The 19897-nt window shown below is 37.2% G+C and overlaps 1 protein-coding gene across 1 annotated transcript in view; it reads right to left on the bottom strand.

Moving 5' to 3' along the window:
- The window catches only part of Nrdc (nardilysin convertase), a 67877-nt gene that overhangs the window by 30769 nt on the left and 17211 nt on the right, over positions 1-19897 (bottom strand). The window contains exons 5-13 of the mRNA XM_036178591.1: positions 19460-19529; positions 19233-19314; positions 18012-18165; positions 12896-12969; positions 9391-9486; positions 7870-7992; positions 3517-3574; positions 2594-2667; positions 1357-1426 (exon numbers count right to left, since the gene is read on the bottom strand). Of these exons, the coding sequence (XP_036034484.1) occupies positions 1357-1426; positions 2594-2667; positions 3517-3574; positions 7870-7992; positions 9391-9486; positions 12896-12969; positions 18012-18165; positions 19233-19314; positions 19460-19529 (801 nt within the window). The remainder of the gene's footprint in view (positions 1-1356; positions 1427-2593; positions 2668-3516; positions 3575-7869; positions 7993-9390; positions 9487-12895; positions 12970-18011; positions 18166-19232; positions 19315-19459; positions 19530-19897) is intronic.

Raw genomic sequence — 19897 nt, 5'->3', positions numbered from 1 at the left:
CTGGAGTGATAAACAGCTGTGTAATGCTTGAAGAATATAAAATGAGCTACTAATGTTGGGCCATCTTTGAGGACAGAGACAAAGACAGAAGAACTTGTTAGCTAGTACCCTTTAGTATTAGTTTAATAATGTCAATATTTCTTAAGACATTCATAACAACAAATATATATTGCTTTTTGCTGTATTATTCTTGTAACATACACTTTCCTGCTTTCTCACTACAACCACAATGTTTTTGTTAATTTCAATGAACTTGATCAAATACTCTAGCATGAAACAAAAAACATTTACTGAGCTCAAACAATACACACTGCTTCCTTTCCTTCTGCTGGGTTTGCCTGCACAGCTTTGCTTTGTTGGTATTGTTGGTAGTAGTTTAAGAAAAAAATAAGATGGGCTGGTGAGATTTTTCCATAGTTAAGAACATGTACTGCTCTTGCATAGGACTGGACTTTGTTCTCAGAACCCATGTTGGAAAGCTTACAACCACCAGTAACTCCAGCTCCAGAGGATTCAAAGCCCTCTGCTGGCCTCCACAGGCATGTGCATTCATGTGTACATACCCCTATGCAGGCACACATATACACATAATTTTAAAATAAACCAGATGGTGATGGCATACATCTTTAATCCCAGCACTTGGGAGGCAGAAGCAGGTGGATCTCTTGAGTTCAAGCTGCAGGCCAGCCAAGGCTATGAAGAGAAGCCATGTCTCAATACAAAACAAAAAATAAATGTATTTTTTAAAATAAGCAAAATTTATATCAATTCATTTGCATTTATTTATTATAAAGCATTTATAGAATTAACTATTCCTTACCTAAAAACAAAACAAAATGAAACAAAACAAAAACTGCTTGCCCAAGCTGTGTTGTTCATACATAAACTGACATTTTTACCCTAGTTTATATAATGTCCCTAACTCACAGAAGTAAATCCGCTGGCCTTGAACTCACAGAGATCTGCCTGCCTCTGCCTCCAGAGTGCTGAGATTAAAGACACACACCACCACCACGAGCTTAACCTTCACTTTTGACAAGTAAAAACTGAACAAATAAATCATAAATTAATATATTTTATTCTACAAATATTAAAAATAATTAGAAAAGTAAACATTAATGCCAAATGTTTGATTTCAAAGACTCAGGTAAAGTAACTCATTATAAAAAAATTCTACTTTTTACACTGAGAAAAACCATGAAATACGTAAAGACTTGAATAATCTAGTAGTTAAATTCCAGTTTATAAGACATCCGAGTTTTAAATATAGAAACCCCAAACTTAAAGCACACAGCCTTCTCTAAATTATGATCCTGACTCTATATTAAATGAAGCCAATCTCCCTTGACCTCTCACCTGTAATGTTGCTGTTGAGGAGGAAGTGCCCATGTGATGGTCAGAGCATGGATTTTTCTGATTGGAACAACTAAACAAAAATGCCACAAGAACTGTTATAAGTATTTTTCTATGACATTTTCTGTTATAAAAACAAATTTTTTGTTCAATATATCTCATCCTCCAGCAATCACAGGATGGTTAAATAAAATGCAGTTGTTACTTCAAGTTGCCAATATTCTAATTTGAGTAATTGTTTTAAGCAAGAATGAAAAGAACAAGGAGAAAATGAATGCCCTTAGGGCTGAATCCTTTTGTCAAGGGTCAGGAGGTCCATGGGAGATCTGCCCCATGCTCCTGGTGGCAGTGCTTGAGGTTCCTGGTAAAACTCACTTGCATTTAAGTCTTCCTGAGTCTGCTTCTCATGATAAAAATGTGTGCACTGGCTAAAGTATTTCTGGAGATTATGAGTCCATAAATAGAAAATCTAAAGCTAGAAACAGCAGAAAATACTCTCGGAATATCTGGCTTAACAGGATGAAGCCTGCAGCAGAAAGGGTGTGCCGAACTGACACGGGGAGAGGAGAAGCAGAGACCGAAAGAAACAGGGAAAAAGAGAAAAGTCCCCTGACTAAAAGAAAAAGAGGAGACAGAAGAATGTCTCTGTAATAATCACTATTGGCAAGCTGGAAAGGAATTACAATGTGATCATGCAGCAGCTCGTCATGCAGTTACTACAGATGCCAAATTTTAAAAAGAAAAGATCAGTATATATTTAGTAAGTATATATTTTTATAATCTTGAATATTTATGTTCATTTACCTATAAAGTATCAAAGGAAATTTGCCAAACGGGCTCTCTTCCTAGTAAGACTTGAAGACGCCCTTCCAGTTCCCTGACACTTGATGACCTCTTCATTTAATAAATACAAATATGTATAATGAAGTTTAAAGAAATGTTTTCTCTCTTCTACTTCCACTTTCTTGAGGATAAAATGAGGAGGGTTGGGAAGGTGGAGACAAGAACAAAAGGAATATGGGAAACTGGGGAAGCATGAAGTAGACCAAGGAGCAGCAGGGCGCCACAGCCTGCCAGCGGCCTCCATCTGCCCTAACCGGATCTCCACCACCCAATCAGTCCCTTTTCAACAGACATGATTTCTGTTGTGCTTTGCATTTTCAAAGAAAACTGGCAGACTCACATTTTAGGAAATGTGCTAAAGTTATTTCAAGCAATTTTAAAACTTAGGTTTACAAACCTCTATAAAGTTTGTTAAATGCTGGTGTGTCAAAAGGATCCGTTAAATGGCCAAAGTTTGGTTTAGGTAGCCCACTGAAAAGAAAACAAACACATTAAGACTTAATTGGGAAAAGCCTTATGAACAGTAGTATCAGGGATGCTTCACTGACTAACAAATATTTCTAAGCAATCTACTCTGCACAGTGCTGGCTGAAGAGTATTCTTGGCATGAGCAAATGGATTGAAATCCCGACTGCACTGTCTTCACCTCTATACCAGAAGACCCTGCCCCTATCTGCACCAGAAGACCCTGCCCCTATCTGCACCAGAAGACCCCACCCCTATCTGCACCAGAAGACCCTGCCCCTAACAATTACTGCCTCTTTCAGTGCCATTTACTTCTAGATTTTCTCCTGTAAGAAGTACTTGCAGTTAGTAAAGCTGTACTAGAAATAACATTTTTTTAAAATGTAACTATATATGGAGTGATTAGGTATAAATCACCATCATCTACAAGATATTTCTTTAATGAGGAAAAACATTCCATATTCCAAACAACTGACAAAAGAAAAGGAGGGAAAAAAAAAACACCTTTCAACACAAAATTTGTTAGGAGAGGTAGGTGTACATGATATGCTTTTCAACTCTTATCATAGTTCCAAATGCTCCGACGGAAACAGAAAAGGGAAAAAATAAATGTAAAAAGCAGCATAAAATCTTCAGAATTATTGCTTACTATAAATTTACAAGCATGTAATTTTTGAGCTATGGAAATAGGGTCCTATCCTAGCTTTTCTACTCAAAAGCTATACAATCTTGACTAAGCTAGTAAACTTAGGTCTCAGTTTTATGACCTTTAAAAAAAATACCTTCGGGACTAATACAAAAAGGTGTGCTCTTGAATGGTGGAGACATGTAACTTACAGAAAGCGACTGTCTTACTTGTTCGGTATCTGAGAGAAGATCTCTGTCACCCACTTTTCCAAAGTGTCCAGGGTTTCTTGAAGGAGGATGAGGGGGAAGGGTGCAGGAGAATAGACACAAAATATCATTAGTCAATGCAGAAAACTGTAACACACTGGTGGTTGTTTTTTATACACATTTGAATTAGGCTAACACTGACTTGTGTTAACCAGTCATGAGAAACTGGAAGGATATCAACAGATCAGAAAACTCTATGGCCGGGCTGTGGTGGCACACGCCTTTAATCCCAGCACTCGGGAGGCAGAGCCAGGCGGATCTCTGTGAGTTCAAGGCCAGCCTGGGCTACCAAGTGAGTTCCAGGAAAGGTACAAAGATACACAGAGAAACTCTGTCTCAAAAAACCAAAAAAAAGAAAGAAAGAAAGAAGAAGAAAACTCTATGACACCACAGTTTTGTCAGACTTTAAGTTTAAAAACACAAAAAAACTTTTGTTTACCACTAGGTGAGCATGAAGAGGCAAGAGACATGAATATGCCAACTGTCTTCCTGCACCCATTCCAAAATATGTCTTTCAGGAAGGTTCTTTTCTCCCCAGACTAACCCTTCTCTCTTAGCATCCTACTACCCCTTCCAGGCTCCACCTGCATATACACACTGATACTGTGCTATATGTGCTGAGGCTTTCCCCACAATTATTCTTAGGGTTCAGAATGTACATCACAGTAGTCTTCATCGTCAACTTGGGTGGATTTAAGATCATAGAAAACACACCTCTGGGCACGTAGGTGAGGTCTAATTTAGGAAGACCAATCTGACTGTGGGTGACCTCATCCCATAACTAGTGTTCCAAACTGAGTACAAAGGGCAAAGGAGGGGAAAAGCTGAGCACCAGCCTTTGCCTGTGTCTCTGGTCTGCACAGGATGTAGAGGACCAGGCATACTCTATGACAGTGAATTCTACCAAACCTTCCCAAGTCGCTTCTGTCAGTATTTTGTCAGAGCAGTGAGAAACGGAACAAAAATAGTGCATGGTTTCTAACTTTTGGTTCCTTTCCTACACTGCATAAGAAATTTTAAAATGTCTATTAAAACACAAGATGAAAAAGAACCCATCACACCAAAAAAAACAAACAAACAAACAAACAAAAAAAAAACCAAAAACCCATCACTGGACTGTTTGTGTTAATTCCAACCAGACACCTAAGTTTCAATAATTCTCAATAAATGAGCCCGAGGTTTTTAAACCATGTGATTATCATGAGAGATATCCTGAGCTTAATTCCCAGTACTTCAAAGAAAAGAAACAAAAGTTAAAAAAAAAGATATATACAAATTAGACTAACCAAGTGTTAAATTTAACCTAAACTACTTTCCTTACACAGCTATTTGATTTTGTTAAACTTTGTGTGTGTGAGTGTGTGTGTGTGTGTGTGTGTGTGTGAGAGAGAGAGAGAGTATTCATGTGTATCACTGTGCATGAGAGGTCAGAGGACAGCTTGCAGGAATTTGTTCTTTCCTTCCATCATGCTGGTCTCAAGGATTGAACTCAGGTAATCAGGCTTGGCAGGAAATACCTTAATCTGCTGAATCATTTTGCTGGCTCTAAGTAAATATTTGACTCTGTGTGTGTGTGTGTGTGTGTGTGTGTGTGTGTGTGTGTGCATGTGTGTACAAGTGGAGGCTGGAGGTTGACATTTGGTGTCTTCCTCAATTGTTCTCTAACATTTTTTTAAAGTTACTCCTGCTTGCCTTCAAAAAACTAATTTTAATTACATTTATTTTGTGTGTGTGAAGGTCTACCATGTAGATTTTGTAAAATGAACTCACATTTGGTGTCCTAACCTGCTAAGTCATCTCACTAGCCTTTCCACCTTAACATTTCCAGCATGGCCTCACTGAACCTGGAGTTTACAATCCAGCTGGACTGGCCCATCTCTGCCTCCCTAGTCTGGGATTACAAGTGCATGACATTGGGCTTGCCTTTTACACGAGTGCTGGGCATCTGAACTTAGATCTTTAATCCTGTGAAACAAACTCTTTACTAAATGAGCTATCTATCTTCTTAAACCCAGAAATTTGACTTTTAGATAGTATAATGAGAAAGCCTCAAAAATCAATGTAATCTAGATTACATGTGATTTTCATCAAAATTCTATTGTTTATTTAAAAAATTTACAGTAAGACTTGGGAAGCTAAGACAAGTGGATCTCTGAGTTTGAGGCCATCCCAGTCTATACAGCAAGTTCCAGGACAACCAGGGCTATACAGAGAAACCCTGTCTCAAAAACAAACAAAATCTGTAATATTAATCAGCATATCAAACTGGAAAAGAGTACCAAGAAACTAAACTCCTGGGTAAATAAAATTCCATATACATGAAATAATTTGCAACAATTTATAAATTAATGTCTATACTAAAAATACCAATGTATGTTATAATAATATAAAAATAAATTTAGAATCACATTTGTGGATTAATTTTGAAAAATGAGAAAAATGTTTCATATGTAATCAGCTTTGATCTCAATTTTGAAGAGGTTTGGGGAAAATCTTGTAAGAAGGAAAATCATTCAAATAAGGATCAAGTTCTTCAAAAGAATGTGCAAACTGTAAGTAATGTCAGAAGGAATGGTTAAGCAAATGATTTTGAGAAGTCTAAAAATGGTTCAAACTTCAAGACAACAAAAGAAGGCTACCAGAATTTCTTAAATGAAAGACTCACATGAACTCTATTTGTGGTTTTATATTTAATCCATGTTGATTATAAACTTAAATATAAAACTGCAAATAGAGTCATCTGAAAAGAAAATACAACAGCCAAGCTAGGTAAGGTGGTACACACCTGAAATCCCAGGAGGTCAACGCTACATGAGACCCTGTCTCAAAACCCTGAATGACCTATGAGTGCATCAGCATACACACAGAGACACTTGACACTAGCCTATAAATAAACCTATTTCTACGAGAAAGAATTTGTATGAGATCTTATATTTCTGTGAACTTTGCCATTATTTTGTAACATATTCAAAATTTACTTTCCTTCAATTTTAAAACATTTTATTTTTATTTATGTATAGTGGAATGTGTGTGTGTGTGTTGGGTGCACTAGTGTGTGGCTACTGAGGGAGGCCAGAAGAGGGTGTGAGATCTCCTGGAGCTATAGTTCTAGGTAGCTGTTAAGCACCAATCATGGCTGCTGAGAACCAAAGTCTGACCCACTTCAAGCACAACAAATTCTCTGCTGAGTCATCTATCTAGCACCTGTTTTTCATTAATGTCAAACAATGGAGCAACTAATATGCCATATTTATTCAGAGAAACATCCTATGAAAGTAATACCCTTGAACAATGTGGAAATGTTGACCCCTGGAGCAGTTAAAAGACAATGGACTACCACATATAATCTTATCTCTGTGGGAATGTGAGTGCATGCTCTATGTTTGTGCATATGTTCATACACATGTACTGTGTATATGCACGGAAGCCAGAGGTTACTGCCAGGTAACATTCTCAGTTGTTCTCCATCTCATTTTTGAGACAGGGTCACTCACTGAACCTGAAACTTACAAGTTCAGCTAGACTGGCTGGGCAGCAGCAAGCTCCTGAGATCTGCCCTTCTCTGCCTCTCCAGCACATGTGCAGGCAACACACTGGTATTGGCTTTTTTACATGGGAACTCAGGTCCTCGTGTTTACAATGAGAAACAATTTGCCTACTGAACCATTTTTCTAAACCCTGATATAAAACTTTTGACTATCCCAAAAATTGACCATTAACAGCGAGCTCTTAACAGAAGCCTTATCAATAACATAAACAACCTATTAACACATATTTTAGATTTCATGCATATTATAAATGGTGAAAACCATGTAAGCACAATGAGACCTTTTTTAAAAGATGAACAAAAACAAAAAACTACAATACAGTTTACTAGAGAAGATTTGGACACGATCAGCAGTGCTTTATGCAGATGTCACAACACTGGTCACCACCACCACAATGGAGGTAAATAAACTATTCCAGTAGTAACTTACTACCATCAATTTGATGTAGTTATGCTTTAAAACAGCATATTCACATCTGTTTACATTTCTCTCTGCTGTAAATAATGCAGTGTATTAATCCAAGTTTAGATTAATTTTATCTTTTTATAGATTTGTGTATGTAATAGTAAATAATAAAATAACTATTATCTACATGTATTTTATGCATTTATGACACCTTTTTCTTAATTTTTTTTTTTTTTTGACATTTCTAGGCTGTGTGTTTCATCTGCAAATTTTTCCAAAATGCTGCAGACCTTCAAAAATAAACTTTGATTCAAGCCCTGCTCATTCAGAGTAACTTTAAGGATGTAACAGATAATACTACCTTTGGACTGAACAACTAAGGTCATGTAATGAGCAGAGTAGTAACGCATCCAGAATTCCCTCAGTCTAGCATGTGTATCGATGTTATTTTTCTTTGGTTCATGCTTAAGTGTCTCAGCATTTCCTATAAAAAGACATAAAAAATTAAAAATTATAAAAGTAACTAAATGTACTTTGTTAAAGGTCTTCACACAAACATGAATGTTTTATAAGCTTAAAAGACCTAGGAAATTATCCAAGAAACTCAAGAATTCTGAGCTGGCATGTAATAATAACATAAGCCAAGAAACAGTTCTGAAATAGATACATAAGGAATTAATCAATGGTTGGAAAAACCTCCATAACAGATAGTAATAATTGCCTAAATTTCCTTGCTTTATAGTCTAGTATTGATTTAGGTTTTCCCCTCTAAATTATTTTACTAATATTCTACCTAATTTTTTTTTTGGGGGGGGCGGGTTTCGAGACAGGGTTTCTCTGTGTAGTTTTGCGCCTTTACTGGAACTCACTTGGTAGCCCAGGCTGGCCTTGAACTCACAGAGATCAGCCTGGCTCTGCCTCCCGAGTGCTGGGATTAAAGGCGTGTGCCACCACCGCCTGGCTGTCTACCTAATTCTTAAAAGTAAAATATAAAAAGCCAGGATGCCACCATTACCCTATAGGAATGTATAATAACATAGCCTTTGATTAGATCAACTCATTCCGGTCTCCACGCTATGACAGGATTAATAGATTTCAACTGATTTCTACCAACAACAGAAGGCCATTATGAAAAACAAATACCAGTTCAACAGCTTACCAGTTAAACAAAATTAGGTCACAGCTCAAAAACTATTAGAGAAACCATTCCTGAGTGTCTGTTGATAAATGGAAACATCAGGTTGGGGTACAGGCTTTACAATCAGATAAACAGATACTCAAAATCCCATCAAATATTTACTACCTGTGTGACTAAGCAAATTACACAACTTCTTGAGCATGTTTCTTTAAATGGAGAGTATAGTGGTCCCTATCTCTTAAAACTGTGATTATGCATACATAGCCAGCACAGCATATGCACCTAGACAGCACTCACAAAACGTCCAGTTCTACTCTGCCAATACCCAGTGTTAAAGAAGCAAGCACAGCCATGCGCACACCTTGCTATTTGAAGTTTCTAGCGGACCTCTTAGAAGGTATAGGCACTTAGCTATCCCTGCTTATTAATTTTCTTTTGTTCTGGGGAGTTTAGGTGTATGGGTTTTGTTTTGTTTTTGTTTCATTTTGTTGTTGTACTTGCTTCTTTATGACAAAGTCTCATATATCCCAGGCTGGCCTGTAGGTTGGAGATGACACTGAACTTCTGATCCTCCTGCCTCTACCTCCCTGAGGAATAACAAGAATGCACCCACCACACCCAATTATATGCAGATCTGGGGATCTGCTTTCTAGACATGCACTCTAACATTTCTAACACCCTTTATCAGTGTGTCTTATTCTCAGTTTTCCTTACCTAGAAATAAGATAAATTATAGTATCTTACCCCAAAAAAATTTCCCCATAGGATGTCCAGGTCTAGCGAGGCTTCCAAACAACATTTCTTTTCTGTTTGCATCAGAAGGTCTTGCAAGCTGATATTCTGTCAGTTTTAAAGAAACATTTACAATAAAATGAAATTTCATTATTTTCTTTTTCTTTTCTTTTTGGTTTTTTCAAGACAGGGTTTCTTTGTGTAGTTTTGGTACCTGTCCTGGACCTCACTCTATAGACCAGGCTGGCCTCACGAACTCAAAAGAGATCTGCCTGGCTCTGCCTCCCAAGTGCTGAGATTAAAGGCATGCCCCACCGCGCCACTACCACCCGACCCATTATTTTCTTGATTGTCTGGAAATTCAAGCTTACAGAACTGAAAGCAAGGTAGTAATAAAATTGATTTTAAAAATATGTTATAAAACTGAAGCTGGCAACTCAACAACCTAAACTTGGTCTGATCATTGAATCTATCATTCTGAGTAAATTGATCACCTTTCTAGAGTTTTTCTCTTATTTTCAAATGAGGCAATGTAGTTAATGATCTGAATTTTTCAGTTCTAGATAGATTGTTATGTATAAGAATACCCTGAGGAAAGCACTAATAAAATGCTCTATAAGTCTTCAGATCTGAGACCTTAGTCATATATTTTGTTTAAATATCATCAAATAACTATGTTGATAATAAAGTATGATGGTTCAGAACAATTACTTTAAAGTCTGAAGTATCTTTGCTAATGCTATAGTTTCAATGTTTTTAATCACTCTAAAATTCCTGTGTTAAAACACAATCTCCAATGTGACAGCTTCCCTCATGATTAAAGTGAGTGTGCTTATAAAGTGACCCCAGCACTGGAGAGATGGCTCAGCCACTGAAGGCTCCAAGCCAAAACAACAAAGCAGTCCCAGAGCACTCCCACCCTTCTGTTACATGAGGACACAAGACAAAGGTGGCAATCTACAAATCAAGAAGCAGGCCCTTGCCAGACACCAAATCTGCTGGTGCCTTCATACCAGACTCTACAACAGTAAGGCACTGCTGTCTGCAAGCCCTGAGCCCACGATGTTCTTTCTAGTAAGGTAGCCCAGACAGACAAGGACAACCACAATCCAGCTTTATCACTGAACTCAGAAAACTCTGAGCAAGTAAGTTGTCTAACTGTCCTGATTCCATAAAGGGACCTAAAAGGACCAAGAGCATATGACTCTTACATGAGATTACATAAGATACAGTCTTCCAAAAAATATTTACAGAACACCCGCTGTTCATCAGCCACAAAAAAATAGCTGGAAGCAGAAATGTGAATAAAGCCCTATTCCAAGTTTATATTCTCATAGGGGAGATAAGCAATAAACAACAAATACGTTTGTGTTAGGTAGTAATGGATACTGCAAAGAAAGACTTCTTAAGAAGTAACTCAAGCTGAGCTTGAAGGACAAATGAGAATTTTCTGAGGAAAGGAAGGATAAATGGGGATGCACAAAACATTCTAAGGGAGGAAGGAGAATATTCCACCTCTTATAGAGACAGGTCAATATGATTGAACATATTTGAGAATTAAAAGAAAGACAAAAGATCACAGAGTATAGAACTTGGCCATACAGTTGTAAATGACTACAGACATCTGAGGAAACCACTGACTCTGGGACTCTATGTTATCAAACCCTCTAAGCCTAGTTTCAACAAGGACAATAATGCAAAGAAGTACTCAATAGATGCTGATTATTAATTATCACGGAGTAAAGCACTACAGAAATGTGACAGGGACTGGGGGATATGGCACTATTAGGTTTGCATTTAAGCAATACATTCTTTTTCTTTTTCTTTTCTTTTTTTTTTTTTTTTAGCTGAGGATAGAACCTGGGGCCTTGCGCTTGCCAGGCAAGTGCTCTACCACTGAGCTAAAGCCCCAACCCTTAAGCAATACATTCTTTATGTCAATGTGAAGAACTGACTGATGATAACTAAGAGTAAAGCCACGAAAACTTAAGAAGCACAACTGTTACAGTCAGTAAGAAACTAGGGAAAAAATAGACACATTAGCATAAGTCAGCATTCAAAAATATACTTTAGTTATAAATTATACAGGTGAGACACTAAAAGTACATTCACTCTTTGAACACATAAATATTTTTCTTTAAAGTCTCTGTAAAAATATGAAGATGTGGCTGTAACATAAGAGAAACTACTTTAAAACAAGTGTACATCTTGGCTGAGGTGTGCTTATGCACATGCACACAGAAGTACAGGGAGGGTGCTGGAGGAATCCATTCCCTAATCTTTGACTTGTGGGAATAGATTAGCTTCATGGGAAATGGACTTTGCAGGTAAGAGAAAGGCAGGAACCCTGGAAAGAAGAAGTTACTCTGGGTTATTTGAACAGATTTGTATGACAGTGAGGGTCTTCAGAGTGAGGGATGGGAACAGCAGAAAAAGACTGTCAGAAGCACAGATCAGAGAGGAAAAGAGTCAACACTGCTGTCTCTAAGGTGGAAATGGGGTCATAGCCTACGAATGAGGAACAGTCTCCCTTTGAGAAAAAATGGCATGCAGCCCTTACCCCAACCACTGGGATGCATTATGAAAGCAAGTATATCTGCTTAAGTAAAATTAAGAATTATCATTAAAATGGCTAAGTTTTTTTCCTTTTTTTGAAACATGGTTTCATATTGTAGCCCAGCCTGCCCTGGAATTCAAGTCTATCCTCCTGCATCAGCTTCTCCAGCACAGGAATTACAAGAATATACCATCATAACTAGCTTAAAATAGCTAATGTTTAAGATTAATTTCCCCTTCAATCTTCTTTTGCAACAAGTAATCCCATTAAAAGTCTCCCAATTGATTTTCAGCATTACAAATAAATCCCCAAAGTTAAGAGAAAGTAAAATGAGTGCACTTCCTAATAGGGATTTAATTTCTTCAACCATAAACATATCACAGCTATTTTTATAATGAAATTCAAGCCGCAAAGAATACACACATAGTTGACAGGTAACAAGGGACAAACTGTAAATATGTACACTTAAAATAGAGCCTCAGAGGAAGTGCCTCTTCACACACAAAGAGTAACTCTACTTTTGAAGTTGTAAGATCTAACATCAGCTTTCTTTCGGTTCAGGGCAACTCAATCCTGAATGAGATATTTACCAACCCCATGATTAAAGATGATCCATCTATTTCAATGTTGCCCTTTGAAATATACAGATAAAATGACTTAATTTTGAGGGGCTGGATAGATGGCTCAGCGGTTAAGGGCACTGACTGCGTTCCCAAAGGACTGGGTTCCAATCCCAGCACCCACATGGCAGCTAACAACTGTCTGTAACTCCAAGATCTGACACTCTCACACAGACTTACCTGCAGACAAAACACCAATGCACATAAAAGTAAATAAATTTAAGAAAACAAAACAAAACAAAATTTAAAAAAAACGACTTAGTTTTGAAAAAATGAAAAATGCTAACAGCCAGTTTAAATAAAAGAAACAAATTGTTACAAAACATAAGAGCTTCCTTACCGCTATCAACAGCTTCAACTTCCCGATCAATTGCATCTCTGATCATCAGTGGATGGATGAAAAACTGGGCCCATCTGCAAAGTCAAACAGGTGTTTCTAGGATTGTTCAGTTTCCTCAAACAACATCCATTTTAATTAACTATTTTTATTTAACTGGAAAATAAACCTCAAAACCTACAAGATCAAAATAATAATAATCTAAGTTTCTATATTTTAAAGTCCAAAAACCACTTTATTTCTTTGTGAAATAAAATACTCATTCAGAAAAGTACTTAGGACATAAATACACAGATTAAAGCCTTTTCAGAACTTTCCTATCCCATATCTTGCCCTTTCTTTGCAGTGCCAAGGATCAAACTCACAGCCTCCAACATCCCAGGAAAGCACTCTGCCACTGAGGTACATCTCCATCTTAAGATGAAATATTGCTGTTATCCAGGCTGGCCTCTAACTCATGACTCTCCTGCCTCAGCCTCCAAGTAGCAGAAATTACAGATATCCAACACCTCCAACTCTCTCTAATATAAAATCTTTATATCAAATCCATATTTTTGCATATTAAACAAAGCTCACTCTATTGATTTAATAGTGTTATAAGTGATATTTTAAGTTACAAAATAAAAATTAGAATTTTAGTTTTATTTAGATTTTATTACATATATACATGTAATATACACATACTGCCTACATGGCATGTTTGTGCACCATGTGTTTGTCTGGTGCCCATGGAGGTCAGAAGAGAGAGTTGGATCCCTTGGAACTAGAGTTACAAAAAAAAACTAGAGTAAGCCACTGTGTGGGTACTGGGAATCCAACCCAGGTCTTCTGCAAGAGTAACAAGTGTTCTTAACCACTGAGTGAATAGACAGACAGACAGAGAGAGAGAAGAGTATGAATGAATATGCAGGTGCACATGTGGAAGTCAGGGGACAACTTTCAGGAGTCTACCCTGTAGGTCCCTCTGGTTGTTTCTAGTTGACCCTGGAGCTTCCAGGCTATAGGTGGCTGCCTCCCATTTCTCCTTAGGAGTGCTAGGATTACAGCTGCATACAAACACATCTCGGGTTTTTTTTAAATATTAGTTCTAAGGATTGAACTCAGGTAATCAGGCTTGAGTAGAAGACACTTTTACCCAATGGCCCTGGTTTTCTTAATATATTTACTTAGATGAACTGTTTTATACCAAATTACACATGTAAATGTCATTCATATAAATGTATAATAATATAATTGACATTGGTTTTACCTAAGCATTTAAAACTATTTGCTTATTGAGACTGAGTCTCACACCACAGTCCAGCCTGGCTTTGTACTGTGGCAATCCTCCTGCCTCAGCTTACCAAGTGCTAGGATTACAGGTGTAAGTCATCACACCTGGCTCTATTTTGTTGTTTTGTTTTTAAGTCAAGGTTCTCACTATGTTGCCTGTTCTGGCTTTGAATTCCTGAATTCAAGTGACCCTTCTGCCTCAGCCTTCTGAGTAGCTGAGATCACACAGATGTGTGCCACTGTACCCTTCCCAAAACTGTCATTTTTCTATTAAAGATTAAACAATTGAAAGACTAACTTCCTGAGTTTTTTGCAATGTAACTTTTGCTCAAGCATCTACATATTCATTAGGACATTCACATTCTTCCTAATACTTACTATAACTTAAATAAAAACAGGAAATATTTTTACTTAGTTCTAAAAGAACAAAGTCATATGCAAAATATTTCAAGCAACACACAAGGCAATCAATAACAACCAACGGGCATAGAGTCTGGGATCAAATCAGTCTCACAGCACTAATCCTGCTCATGTGTACCCACCATGACTCCACCGTTGTATTAAATGGTGATCACTTGACACACACGAGAATTAAAAACAGAGGAAAATTAAAAATGAAGTGTAAACTTTTAGCATGTGGGATTAAATGTAGGAGAACCAAAAATGAACAAATATCTTTGTTTGTTTTTTTGAGACAGGGTTTCTCTGTGTAGCCCTGGCTGTCCTAGAACTCACTCTGTAGACCAGGCTGGCCTTGAACTCACAGAGATCTGCCTACCTCTGTCTCCAGAGTGCTGGGGTTAAAGGCGTGCTCAGGACTAATCTTTTTTGTTGTTGTTGTTATTGTTGAGGACTAATCTTTTAACTTCTCAAGAACTATTCTTTTTTTTTGGTCACCAAAGGAAACAAATACCATCACTTCCATTGAGAGTGCATGTTTTAAGCAAATGATTTTGTTCCTGAACTTTAAATAGTGGCAAATACATGTATGTAATTGTTGGTGTGTTGTTCAATTCAATGCTATGACAGTCTATCCATCCACATGGGCAAATGTGACTGTAGTTTATTTTCACTATTGTTACAACATTCACTGGAATGAATTTATATATCGGTTCTACTGCTATTCACAGATATCTGGGCTTTAGAGCTGGAGAACCAGAAACAGTGCTACCATAAGTTAGTTTTTAATACTGTGTATTGCAGAAACTTCTCTAGGTACCTAGGAAAGACCTCAAAAGGAATAGAACACACACGTTACCAAATAATAATGTACAGTACCAATAAATCCTTGCTCAGTGGTTCTGATCCTACCACATCTCTACAGCCTTACTTTCCTTTGATAGTATCAGAGTCTAAATTGTTCTCTAACTTTTGAGATAGTTAAATCTCACAAGTTTTGATTTACATTTCCCTGATTCCTAATAAGGCCAAATGCCATTTTATATAGTTATATCAGGAATTTATTTTTTAAATATTCACTCAAATCTTTTTATTAAATTGTATTTTTTAATTCTAACAATATATCTAACAGTATTTATGTTTCACATATCAATTTAAACCACACTGAATACTTATATACAAAAAAATCTAGGGTTGGGGATTTAGCTCAGTGGTAGAGCACTTGCCTAGCAAGCACAAGGTCCTGGGTTTGATCCCCTGCTCAAAAAAAAAAAAAACAAAACAAAAAACACACACACACAAAAACAAAAAATCTAATAAGTTAAAAATCAGTTTTTATTCAAAATTTGCTATTCACTGCAAAAATACACTCCCATACTTTTGATTTGCTTTGATTTGTTTTGTTTTGTTTTATTTTTAACAACAGAGAATGGTGCTGGGATCAAACCTCAGCCTTGTTATCACTAAGCCAGGTCCTCACCTCTCCAGTTTCTTTTCATGAAATATATTATACCATTTCCTTTATGTTCTTTGGTTTATTTGTTTTTAATATTATGTGACAAAGCTTACCTAAATTGTGGCCTTAAAAATTAGCTGTTTTGTTCTCCTTTTAGTCTACATCTATCCAGAACATTTATGTGTGTGTTTTTAAGGAGTCCATTTTATTCCTATATTCAAGGAAACTCAATTTTCTTGGCATCATTTCATTTAAAAGCCCATTTACCACTTTCTCATAGTGTCTTTATCTAAGTGTCCACATATATGTTAACTATTTCTATCATTTATTACTCTGTTTGTCTCTTTGCCAACACCTCATGGCCTAACTATCACCAAATATAATAAGGTCACAAAGGTTGACATTTTCTTCAAAGTTTCATAATCTTTGTTCTCACATTTAAGTCTGTGGCCCAAATGGAATTAAATTTTGTAAACAGTTGAATTAAGAACTTTGGTTCATTCTTTACATGTGGACACTCAGTTGCTAAAGATCTTTTTTCTCCTACTAAGTTGTCCTGGCACTTTACTGCAGACAGCAAGTGTGCAGGGTTATTTCCAGAGTCCCAGCTCTAGTCCACTGAGCAGCGTCTATTCTTATGCCAGAACCACATTACTGGGATTTCTGCAGCTCTCAGAATTGGGGAAATGAGAGTCCAACTTGTTCTTAAATGTAACTTGGGTTACTTTTGCTTTTATACTTTTCCCATATGAACTATAAGATCAGCTCACCAGTTTCTCTAAAGGGGCAGCTAAATTTTTGAAGTAATTGGGATGAATCCATAAATCAGTTTGGAAATTATTGTCATTCTTAACAATAAGAAGTCTTCTATTCTCCCATTCTTAACAATACTAAGTCTCAGGCTGGAGAGATGGCTCAGGAGCTGAGAGCACTGGCTACTCTTCCAGAGGACCTGGGTTCAATTCCCAGCATCCACATGGCAGCTCACAACTACCTATAACTCAAGTTCCAGTGGATCTGACACCTTCATACAGACATACACGCAGGCAAAACACTAATGCATATTAAAAAAAAAAAGAAAAGAAAAGAAAGAAAACTTAGTTTCTCTGGCTCATGGCATAGCTTCTTATCCATTCTTTCCTTATTACTTATCACTTATTTTTTGACTTTCCACTGTTACAGTCTTTTACTTCTCTTTACGTTTATTCTGAAGTGTTTTATTCTTTTAGATGCCATTATTAAAGAAGCTATGCTCTTAATTTCGCTTTTGGACTTTTCATTGCTAGTATAGAAAAATGAGGGAGCTGGAGAGGTTGCTTAGTGTTTAAGAGAATTTACTGTTCTATCAAAGGACCAGAGTTTAGATCCCAGAACCCATATTAGGTGGCTCACAAACACCAATAACTCCAATTGCTAAGGATCTGACACCCCTTGTAATATGTGTGGGCATCCATACACACACATACAAGATAAATTTTTAAAAATAGTGAGGAGAAGCTGGGAAGATGGCACAGTCAATAGAGTGCTTGTCACCTAAGACTGAAGGCCTGAGTTCAAGTCCCAGCATCTACATAAAAGCCTGGCATGAAGCCACACAACTGTATTCTCAGCACTCGGGAAGGAGAGCCAGGAGGATCTCTGGAGTTTGCTGGCCAAACAGTCTAGCCAAACTAGTGAGCTGCAGGTTCCTGAGAGTTCAAAAAATGACGAGCCAGGTGTGGTGGCACATACCTCTAATCCCACTTGGGAGGCAAAAGGCAGGTAGATCTCTGTGAGTTTAAAGGCCAGCCTACTAATACATAGTGAGTTTCAAGATAGCTATGCATATACAGTGAGACCTTGTCTCAAAAAGAGAGAAAGAAAGAAAGAACATTTAATAGTTTGCTCTGATTCCCTCGAATATTCTGACAGGTCTAGAGAACTAGATAACTTCTTGAAATACCACAGAACATGTCCAATATTTCCATTTGTATAGTGTTATTAAATAGTTACCTATCCAAGGCTTCCTTGAAATACTTTCTCTGGACATCAAACTGGAAGACTGTGCGTTCACAGTCAGTTGAGGCATTATCACTACCTCCATGTTTCTTGAGGAAGGCATCAAATCCATTTTCATCTGGGTATTTCAAACTGCCCATGAACACCACTAAATGAAAAGAATAAAAAGTCACACAACACAAAGAAATAGACAACATTTTTATTATCAAAGATAAAGTTTTCTATGCATAAAAGATAAAGCAATGAAAAAAACAGAGAAAGTAAAAGCAACACATTAACAATGGCTGTGTCTGACACTTTGTTACACTGATGCTGTGCAACATTCCACAATGCTCGTATTTCTATTCCAAAAAAACCCAAACATTTCATTTTTAAAAACAAACGAATAATTTAATTTGCTTACAAAAAGGTTAAAAGTTAAACATAAGCTTGTGTGCAGATTAACCACTACTGCAAAGGATGTCAGGTAAGAAGTTTACTTTTAAATAGCATAGAAACTAAAAATATAAAAAGGTGACAAATGCAGAAAAGCAAGTTATGTGTGTAAACATCTGTAGCTATGCAACGGCCACACCGTTTTATTTAGGCACACTCACAGCTAAACGGATGGTTCCTTTTTGTGATATATTAATCATGTCTTTTTATTGTTTGTATTTTCAATGCTCTGACGTCACCAGGTACTATTAATACTGAAACAGACTATTCCAACCAGAGCTAGCTAGTTCCTAGAGAATGGCAACTGTCTCTTGCTCTGTTCATTGTAAAACAAGTTTGGGGCCTGGGAAGATGGCTCGGTGGTTAAAGCACCTGCTGAACAAACATGAGCTGAGATTCAAATCCCTAGAGCGTACAGAAAACGCCAGGTGGGTGTGGCAGCCCCTGCAATTCATTTCAGAAGGCTGAGTTGGAGGCTCCCCAGAGCAAGATAGCTAAGGAGACTAGCTGTTTCGACAAGCTCTGGGTTTACTGAGAGACCCTACTTCAACAAATAAAGTACAGATTGAGGAAGATACCATTTTCATTCAAATCTTATTTAAGTATACTTAGATGAAAAGTCTTTCTCTATGATTATTCCTAAATCAGCATTTTCTTCTTAGCTTTTTCTTTATTTAAATGTACTTCAGTTAACCAATTACTATTCTTTGAAACCAAGTCATACAAATTTAAAGGGAAAAAGGAAACCACACCCGGGAATGATATTTTACAAGATCTTACTGTGCTCCAAAAAGTGTGCCAGCCCAGGCAGGTCATCTGGATCAGCAAAGCTCCCAACTCCAACACACAGAGCCGCTGCAGACTGGGGTAAGTAGAACACATACAAATAGTTGAGTCAATCCTAAAGCAATACTAGTCCCTCAAGGGTTCATTCGGAGAAGCTGTCCAACAGAAAGGACCAGGATTCTTTCCCTGGGGATCGGGAGGAGCAGCAAAGTGAAACTCACCAGCACTGTGTCAGTTTCACCCTGCTGCTCCTCCACTTGCCATCCTGCCAAATGCTCAACAGGTGCAGACCTAAGGGAGAAAGCAGAAACAGACAGCGACAAGGACAGGCCAGCCACCCAGGCAGCATTTCATGTTGCTGAGTCAGATTCTGAACCAACTTTGTTCCCTGAGTTACTAGATTTTGGAAATCTGAAGAACTAACATATCTAGGTAGAATAAAGAGCTCTAAGCAATTTAAAACTTTGACGTTCAGTAACTCAGTTACAAAACGTGAAACTTCTCAGTATGTTACTCAGAAGATTTTACTACTAAAATGGGATGGGGGGTAAAATAACAATTCAGGAAAATATCTAATAAAAATAGTAAGTAAATGATTAAGAGAGAAATTTTTTTTATACTTAAAAGCTACAAGAATAGGATTTAAAGAGGCTTTTTAG

Source organism: Onychomys torridus, chromosome 2 (genome assembly GCF_903995425.1).
Source record: "Onychomys torridus chromosome 2, mOncTor1.1, whole genome shotgun sequence".
Classification (NCBI taxonomy): domain Eukaryota; kingdom Metazoa; phylum Chordata; class Mammalia; order Rodentia; family Cricetidae; genus Onychomys; species Onychomys torridus.
The sequence above is the reverse complement of the archived record's forward strand: the minus strand, read 5'-3'. Positions and strand labels throughout refer to the sequence as shown.